This window comes from Fundulus heteroclitus, unplaced genomic scaffold, assembly GCF_011125445.2.
Source record: "Fundulus heteroclitus isolate FHET01 unplaced genomic scaffold, MU-UCD_Fhet_4.1 scaffold_56, whole genome shotgun sequence".
Taxonomy (NCBI): domain Eukaryota; kingdom Metazoa; phylum Chordata; class Actinopteri; order Cyprinodontiformes; family Fundulidae; genus Fundulus; species Fundulus heteroclitus.
In genome coordinates this window covers 557103-566736 of record NW_023396989.1, presented here as the reverse complement: position 1 = coordinate 566736, position 9634 = coordinate 557103, and the positions used below count along the sequence as shown (strand labels likewise).

Genomic DNA, 9634 nt, shown 5'->3' with positions numbered 1-9634 from the left:
CTTCTCTGATCCACGTTCACTACAACAGAACTTAACTTCTTTCTGCCACACACAATATGGCGGTGACGTTGACCTATGAACCCGCACCCAACGAGGCGTCTACGTTTACGATGTCTATGGTCTCACCGGTGAACTACGAATATTTATATTCTATTCTGAATTTTGTGTTGATTAATTTGTAAACCTGTATTCAATTAAACTTTATTTCTACAGCTCCAATTAACATCCCATCATCATCAAGGTTCTTTCCAAAGTCAGCTTCCATCAGATCCTCCAGGTTGGTGAGAAAGTTTCCTCTCTAAGGAAACCCAGCAGGTTGCATCAAGTCTCTCCAAGCAGCATTCACTCCTCCTGAAAGAGCGTAGAGCCACAGTGGACAGTCGTCTGCATTGTTGTGACATCATCAGGGGAGGCAGATGGGTTTCCTTAGAGAGGAAACTTTCTGACCAACCTGGAGGATCTGATGGAAGCTGACTTTGGAAAGAACCTTGATGATGATGTGTTGTGAAATGGAGCTATATAAATAAAACTGAACTGAACAGAAGAGACGACCACATCTGGAAGGACCTTGTGGTGTTCCTGCCAGCGGGTGGAGGCGGTTTATCACTTTGTCCTCTAGGTGGCGCAGCAGGCTTAATGTTCTCCAAAAGGCCTAAAGGAGCTGCTGCTGCTGTCCGTCTGACAGCTGGAACGTCTTCTAAGAACGGCTAAATGTGGGATCCTGGGGCGGCAGCAGGCTGAAGCTCAGAGTCCATCCTGTGAGACAGGAGGAGACGCCAGGCCTCCTCCGGCTGGACCTGAGACCAGGAGACCAGGAGGAGACCAGGAGGAGGAGACCAGCAGGAGGAGACCAGGAGGAGGAGACCAGGAGGAGACCAGGAGACCAGGAGGAGACCAGGAGGAGGAGACCAGGAGACCAGGAGGAGGAGACCAGGAGGAGGAGGAGGAGACCAGGAGGAGGAGACCAGGAGGAGACCAGGAGACCAGGAGGAGACCAGGAGGAGGAGACCAGGAGGAGACCAGGAGGAGGAGACCAGGAGACCAGGAGGAGGAGACCAGGAGACCAGGAGACCAGGAGGAGGAAGAGGAGACCAGGAGGAGGAAGAGGAGACCAGGAGGAGACCAGGAGGAGACCAGGAGGAGACCAGGAGGAGGAGACCAGGAGGAGACCAGGAGGAGACCAGGAGGAGGAAGAGGAGACCAGGAGGAGACCAGGAGGAGACCAGGAGGAGGAGACCAGGAGGAGGAGACCAGGAGGAGGAAGAGGAGACCAGGAGGAGACCAGGAGGAGGAGACCAGGAGGAGACCAGGAGGAGACCAGGAGGAGGAAGAGGAGACCAGGAGGAGACCAGGAGGAGGAGACCAGGAGGAGGAGACCAGGAGGAGGAAGAGGAGACCAGGAGGAGACCAGGAGGAGACCAGGAGGAGACCAGGAGGAGGAGGAGGAGGAGGAGGAGGAGGAGGAGGAGGAGGAGGAGGATCCCCCTGGTGCTTGGGTCCAGCCACTAGGGGGAGGTGCAGCTGAAGAAGCTGCTTCCTTTCTCCCTTTGACCTCCCCGGTCCAGCCCCCCCCCCCCCCCCATCTGTCACGTCCCCTGTGACCTTTGACATATAAGGGCATGTCGGCATGGCAACGGCTGACGTCTCTGCGTCTAAAAACAGACCGAGGGCTGAGGGAGCTGCCGGAGGCCTTCTCTGCCGCCGCTGCCTTTGTTAGAGTGTGTCGGGACACCGCGTCGTCCTCACCTGTCCTTACCTGTCCTCACCTGTCCTCACCTGTCCTGCCCGTCCCTCCCAGGTGACAGAGACCTCTTGTGTCCTCATGGAGAGTCTGGAGAAGCAGCTCATCTGCCCCATCTGTCTGGAGATGTTCACCAAGCCGGTGGTCATCCTGCCGTGTCAGCACAACCTGTGCCGCAAGTGCGCCAACGATGTTTTCCAGGTGAGTCGCAGCCACGCCCACCTGCAGGTCTGCAGAGGTCAGGGGTCAGGGAGGTCTCTGAGCCGCTCCCTGGGACCGGCCTCTTTGGACTCTGGTCACGTCCTCTCCTGTAAAGTCCCGTCTCAGCCGGCAGCGCCGAGTCTGGCTGAGACCAGAACCAGAACCAGAAGCGAGCCATAAACCGCTTCCTGAGTCAGATGCTGTGAGCTCTGGGTTCTGCTCTGGGTTCTACTCTGGGTTCTACTCTGGGTTCTGCTCTGGGTTCTACTCTGGGTTCTACTCTGGGTTCTGCTCTGGGTTCTGCTTTGGGTTCTGCTCTGGGTTCTGCTCTGGGTTCTGCTTTGGGTTCTTTATAGATTTAAGTCTGAAAATCAAAACTTTGATGTTTTTTTAGTAAATTTAATTCAGAGAATCAGAACTTTGATGTTTTTTTAGTAAATTTAATTCAGAGAATCAGAACTCTTGGTTCTGCCAATTGGAAAATGACCAGAACCGTCTGACACGGAGGGAAAAAGCCAAAGAAACCCTCCCAGCTGCTGCCTTGCTGACACACCGGGTCTGTTTGGCAGCATCTGGAAGAACCGCCCCGACTAACACAACCGGACCCATCGGTGTCCAGAACCGCACCGACTAACACAACCGGACCCATCAGTGTCCAGAACCGCCCCGATTAACACAACCGGACCCATCAGTGTCCAGAACCGCCCCGACTAACACAACCGGACCCATCAGTGTCCAGAACCGCCCCGATTAACACAACCGGACCCATCAGTGTCCAGAACCGCCCCGACTAACACAACCGGACCCATCAGTGTCCAGAACCGCCCCGACTAACACAACCGGACCCATCAGTGTCCAGAACCGCCCCGATTAACACAACCGGACCCATCAGTGTCCAGAACCCGCCCCGACTAACACAACCGGACCCATCAGTGTCCAGAACCCGCCCCGACTAACACAACCGGACCCATCAGTGTCCAGAACCGCCCCGATTAACACAACCGGACCCATCAGTGTCCAGAACCGCCCCGACTAACACAACCGGACCCATCGGTGTCCAGAACCGCCCCGACTAACACAACCGGACCCATCAGTGTCCAGAACCAGAACCGCCCCGATTAATACAACCGGACCCATCAGTGTCCAGAACCAGAACCGCCCCGATTAACACAACCGGACCCATCAGTGTCCAGAACCAGAACCGCCCCGACTAACACAACCGGACCCATCAGTGTCCAGAACCGCCCCGACTAACACAACCGGACCCATCAGTGTCCAGAACCGCCCCGACTAACACAACCGGACCCATCAGTGTCCAGAACCGCCCCGACTAACACAACCGGACCCATCGGTGTCCAGAACCGCCCCGACTAACACAACCGGACCCATCAGTGTCCAGAACCAGAACCGCCCCGATTAATACAACCGGACCCATCAGTGTCCAGAACCAGAACCGCCCCGATTAACACAACCGGACCCATCAGTGTCCAGAACCAGAACCGCCCCGACTAACACAACCGGACCCATCAGTGTCCAGAACCGCCCCGACTAACACAACCGGACCCATCGGTGTCCAGAACCGCCCCGACTAACACAACCGGACCCATCAGTGTCCAGAACCGCCCCGATTAACACAACCGGACCCATCAGTGTCCAGAACCGCCCCGACTAACACAACCGGACCCATCAGTGTCCAGAACCGCCCCGACTAACACAACCGGACCCATCAGTGTCCAGAACCGCCCCGATTAACACAACCGGACCCATCAGTGTCCAGAACCGCCCCCCGACTAACACAACCGGACCCATCAGTGTCCAGAACCGCCCCGACTAACACAACCGGACCCATCAGTGTCCAGAACCGCCCCGACTAACACAACCGGACCCATCAGTGTCCAGAACCGCCCCGATTAACACAACCGGACCCATCGGTGTCCAGAACCGCCCCGACTAACACAACCGGACCCATCGGTGTCCAGAACCGCCCCGACTAACACAACCGGACCCATCAGTGTCCAGAACCAGAACCGCCCCGATTAATACAACCGGACCCATCAGTGTCCAGAACCAGAACCGCCCCGATTAACACAACCGGACCCATCAGTGTCCAGAACCAGAACCGCCCCGACTAACACAACCGGACCCATCAGTGTCCAGAACCAGAACCGCCCCGACTAACACAACCGGACCCATCAGTGTCCAGAACCGCCCCGACTAACACAACCGGACCCATCGGTGTCCAGAACCGCCCCGACTAACACAACCGGACCCATCAGTGTCCAGAACCAGAACCGCCCCGACTAACACAACCGGACCCATCAGTGTCCAGAACCGCCCCGACTAACACGTCTGATTGGACCTGCTGACCTGTGCTCTGCCCCGCCTGCTGCAGGCCTCCAACCCTTACCTGTCCACCAGGAGCGGCTCCACGGTGACGTCGGGCGGTCGGTTCCGCTGCCCGTCCTGCAGACACGAGGTGGTTCTGGACCGGCACGGCGTCTACGGGCTGCAGAGGAACCTGCTGGTGGAGAACATCATCGACATGTACAAGCAGGGCAGCACCAGGTACAACACACACCTGTCTGCCCAGAGCGGGCGGGGCGCCAGGTGGAGACCACGGTGTGGTTAGAACCGAGACGGTCCCTTAGAATTGGACCTTCAAGTGTTCCGGTCGGTCTAACCCTTATGTTGGGTCAGAGACGCTTCTCACATGGACCACCTTGTTCTTCAGAACCTCCTCAGCTCTTCATGGCATAGATCCAGGAAGGAATCAGAACATTTCTCAGAGGTTCTGGTCCATGTGGGCATGATAACATCGCACGGTTGAGATCAGAACCTCTGTTCCACCACAAACCGAAGGGGTTCTGCTGGACTGAGATCCGCTGCCTGTGTTCAGTGGACTGGTTCTGCTGCTCCAGAACCATCTGGGATGTTCTGAGTTTGTGTCATGATCCAGGTTCCTGCTGGAAGGAGCCAGGTTCTCCTGATGGTTCTCCATGTTATGAATGGATGCTGTGACCCGATCGGACCCCTGCCGGGTCAGGGTGGCTTGGCTTGTTGGACCGTCCTCTGGAGGAACCGGTCTGGTTGGACCGTTCCTCTGCAGAACCGGACCTCTGGAGGTCCGGTTCCTCTGCAGAACCGGACCTCGTGCCTCGTTCCCGGCGCTGACGTGCGTTCCTGCAGACTTTATCTGGAACCTTGTCTGAAATGTTTCAGGCTGCTTCAAAGATGAGCCCGCGGTACCGACTCTGACCCGCTCTGACCCGCTGCCTCTGCTGCCAGAACCTGCAGAGTGGCTGCCGGTGCTCCGCGGTCCTGTTGCCTGCGCCGGGTCTTATTGTCCTTATTTTCCTGGGGTAGAACCTTGACGTAGAACCCAACAGGGACCAGATCATTGGTCAGGGTTGGTGTTCTCACGGAACACCCTGGCCTGTGGACACGCTGCTCTCTGCTCCACCAGGGGGGCCTGTGATGATGTCACAGGGTCACATGACCCTGTGACATCATCAAAAGCAGAGAGGAGAGAGGAGCTGCTGCTCTCGCTTCCTCCTCCTTTTCCTCCATTTTCTGTTGTTTTGCTAAATCCAGACACTTTACAGCAGCAGGTGAAAATGCTGACAGGTGAGAGCTCGTTAACACCTGACAGGTGAGAGCTCGTTAACACCTGACAGGTGAGAGCTCGTTAACACCTGACAGGTGAGAGCTCGTTAACACCTGACAGGTGAGAGCTCGTTAATACGTGACAGCTGAGAGCTCGTTAACACCTGACAGGTGAGAGCTCGTTAACACCTGACAGGTGAGAGCTCGTTAACACCAGGTAGATGAAGCAGAGAATGACCAGGATGATGAGGGTGGAAATCAGGGGCTGAAACCCTTGAGCCAGACATCCTCTGGTTGTCTGGCTCAGAGCGGCTATTGCTGCTGTTGCTGCCAGCAGAGATTGCTGCTACGGGAACAACAGAGACTCCTGGGACCTCCTGTCCTCTCCTGGTTCTAAGCGTTCCTGGTTCTGACATGTTCCTGGTTCTAAGCGTTCCTGGTTCTAAGCATTCCTGGTTCTGACACGTTCCTGGTTCTGACGCGTTCCTGGTTCTGACACGTTCCTGGTTCTGACGTGTTCTCCGTGTGTTCTCCAGTAAGCCGGTACCTGAGCAGAAGCAGGAGCAGCCGATGTGTGAGGAGCATCAGGACGAGAAGATCAACATTTACTGCATCACCTGTAGCGCTCCCACCTGCTCCCTCTGCAAAGTGTTTGGAGCTCACAAAGAGTGCCAGGTGGCCCCCCTCAGCGAGGTCTTCAGCAGGCAGAAGGTACGCCGGCCGGGGGGGGGGGGGGGGGGTCACTGTCAGTCTTGAGGTAACCCCCCGTCTCTGTGCAGGTGGAGCTCACTGACTGCATCTCCATGCTGGTTGGGAACAACGAGAGGATCCAGGCCATCATCAGCCAGCTGGATGAGACCTGCAGGGCTGTGGATGTGAGTTCTCCTCCTCCGTCTACCCGGGTTCCCCACCAGACCCTCACCCCCTGGCGTCTGCCCGGGTTCCCCACCAGACCCTCACCCCCAGGCGTCTGCCCGGGTTCCCCACCAGACCCTCACCCCCAGGCGTCTGCCCGGGTTCCCCACCAGACCCTCACCCCCAGGCGTCTGCCCGGGTTCCCCACCAGACCCTCACCCCCAGGCGTCTGCCCGGGTTCCCCACCAGACCCTCACCCCCAGGCGTCTGCCCGGGTTCCCCACCAGACCCTCACCCCCAGGCGTCTGCCCGGGTTCCCCACCAGACCCTCACCCCCAGGCGTCTGACCGGGTTCCCCACCAGACCCTCACCCCCAGGCGTCTGCCCGGGTTCCCCACCAGACCCTCACCCCCAGGCGTCTGCCCGGGTTCCCCACCAGACCCTCACCCCCAGGCGTCTGCCCGGGTTCCCCACCAGACCCTCACCCACAGGCGTCTGCCCGGGTTCCCCACCAGACCCTCACCCACAGGCGTCTGCCCGGGTTCCCCACCAGACCCTCACCCCCAGGCGTCTACCCGGGTTCCCCACCAGACCCTCACCCCCAGGCGTCTGCCCGGGTTCCCCACCAGACCCTCACCCCCAGGCGTCTGCCCGGGTTCCCCACCAGACCCTCACCCCCAGGCGTCTGCCCGGGTTTCCCCACCAGACCCTCACCCCCAGGCGTCTGCCCGGGTTCCCCACCAGACCCTCACCCCCAGGCGTCTGCCCGGGTTCCCCACTAGACCCTCACCCCCAGGCGTCTGCCCGGGTTCCCCACCAGACCCTCACCCCCAGGCGTCTGCCCGGGTTCCCCACCAGACCCTCACCCCCAGGCGTCTGACCGGGTTCCCCACCAGACCCTCACCCCCAGGCGTCTGCCCGGGTTCCCCACTAGACCCTCACCCCCAGGCGTCTACCCGGGTTCCCCACTAGACCCTCACCCCCAGGCGTCTACCCGGGTTCCCCACCAGACCCTCACCCCCAGGCGTCTACCCGGGTTCCCCACTAGACCCTCACCCCCAGGCGTCTACCCGGGTTCCCCACCAGACCCTCACCCCCAGGCGTCTGACCGGGTTCCCCACCAGACCCTCACCCACAGGCGTCTGCCCGGGTTCCCCACCAGACCCTCACCCACAGGCGTCTGCCCGGGTTCCCCACCAGACCCTCACCCCCAGGCGTCTACCCGGGTTCCCCACCAGACCCTCACCCCCAGGCGTCTGCCCGGGTTCCCCACCAGACCCTCACCCACAGGCGTCTGCCCGGGTTCCCCACCAGACCCTCACCCCCAGGCGTCTGCCCGGGTTCCCCACCAGACCCTCACCCCCAGGCGTCTACCCGGGTTCCCCACCAGACCCTCACCCCCAGGCGTCTGCCCGGGTTCCCCACTAGACCCTCACCCCCAGGCGTCTGCCCGGGTTCCCCACCAGACCCTCACCCCCAGGCGTCTGACCGGGTTCCCCACCAGACCCTCACCCCCAGGCGTCTGACCGGGTTCCCCACTAGACCCTAACCCCCAGGCGTCTGCCCGGGTTCCCCACCAGACCCTCACCCCCAGGCGTCTACCGGGTTCCCCACCAGACCCTCACCCCCAGGCGTCTGACCGGGTTCCCCACCAGACCCTCACCCCCAGGCGTCTGACCGGGTTCCCCACTAGACCCTCACCCCCAGGCGTCTGCCCGGGTTCCCCACCAGACCCTCACCCCCAGGCGTCTTCCCGGGTTCCCCACCAGACCCTCACCCCCTGGCGTCTGCCTGGGTTCCCCACTAGACCCTCACCCCCAGGCGTCTGCCCGGGTTCCCCACTAGACCCTCACCCCCAGGCGTCTACCCGGGTTCCCCACCAGACCCTCACTCCCTGGCGTCTGTTTGCAGGAGAACGGCCGGCGGCAGAAGTCGAAGGTGTGCGAGACGTTTGACCACCTGTTCGCACTGCTGGAGGAGAAGAAGGTGGAGATGACGGTGAGGATCAACAGCGAGCAGGAGGAGAAGCTCGACTACATACGCAGCCTGAACAGGAAGTACAGCGAGCACCTGGAGGGGACCGCCAAGATGGTGGAGACCGCCATCCAGACCCTGGATGAGCCCGAGATGGCGGTTTTCCTGCAGGTGACCCTGAGTGCAGCTCTGGCATTGACGGGCAGGTGACAGCAGAGTGAGATGCTAACTGAAGTGTGTGTTCTCCACAGACGGCCAAACCTCTGCTGCACAGGTGAGTTGCTCTCACGCAGCCTCTCCTTCGCTGTCCTGCTCTCAGCCTCTGGTGGTTCTTCCTGCTCAGGCTGCTGCAGTCCACCGACACGTCCCACCTGGAGAAGGTCCAGCCTGGATACGAGAACATGGAGCACTTCACCGTGAACTTTGAGCTTCAGAGGCGGGCTCTGGCGGATGTGGACTTCATGAAGCGTAAGCGTCAGCCAGACCGACCAATCAGAGAGCAGAACCGTGCTTTGATGTGATGACTTGTGTTCTTCCAGTTGATGAAGATGATGATGACAGCGAAGAAGAGGTGGAAGTAAGAGGACCAAAACCAGGACTTCACCCTGAGCCACAGCCGCGCCTTGCTCCTGCCTCGGCCAATCAGCAGCCTCCGCTGGCATCTGCCTCGGCCACGCCCCCTCAGAAACCGTCAGAGGCCCCTTTGCCGTCGCCGGGGCCATCCGCTCAGGCCCCGCCCCCACTGCCTCTGCCCGCTGCAAGCTCCGCCCCTCAGGTGTGATTGGTCCTCCATCACCACGTGGTTCCTGTAGGTCTGCAGGTTCTACAGGTCACATGTTCTTCTCCATGGTAACCAGCTTAACCCCCTCTGCTTCAGTCAGATCAGCCGAGTGAGGCGGAGGACGGACCCAGACACGTCTTCTCCTTCAGCTGGCTCAACCAGAAGTAGAACCCGGGCCTTCAGCAGAACCTCAGGGTGGGAGGCTGCTGAGGAACGCGAAGAACCGCGTGAACATGGGAACCTGAGGTTCCAGAGGAACCGGGGGAACCTGCATCAATCTCGGTCCAGGACTCGATCTTCTCATTGTGCTGGTGTGTCTGTGGTCTTAGACCTTTGTTAGAACTTTGTTGCTACAATGAAGGTTCTTTAGAACTTCTGAGGAACCCGTAGTGAAATGTTTGTTTTTTGTCAAGTGAAATAAATTTTTATTATCAAGATCCTGTCACTGATTTATTGTTTCACAGCAGAAACATTTTAGG

General features: G+C 59.4%; 1 protein-coding gene across 1 annotated transcript; it reads left to right on the top strand.

The window, feature by feature from the left end:
* Positions 1 to 1648: 1648 nt before the first annotated feature.
* LOC105924131 (E3 ubiquitin-protein ligase TRIM63) lies at positions 1649 to 9590 on the top strand. Its single transcript, XM_036132983.1, has 9 exons — positions 1649 to 1942; positions 4335 to 4507; positions 6082 to 6256; positions 6325 to 6420; positions 8312 to 8545; positions 8626 to 8648; positions 8718 to 8842; positions 8914 to 9149; positions 9252 to 9590. Exons 1-9 carry the CDS (start codon positions 1823 to 1825, stop codon positions 9321 to 9323), a joined length of 1254 nt encoding a protein of 417 aa, XP_035988876.1. The 5' UTR covers positions 1649 to 1822; the 3' UTR covers positions 9324 to 9590.
* The last annotated feature ends 44 nt before the right edge of the window (positions 9591 to 9634 follow it).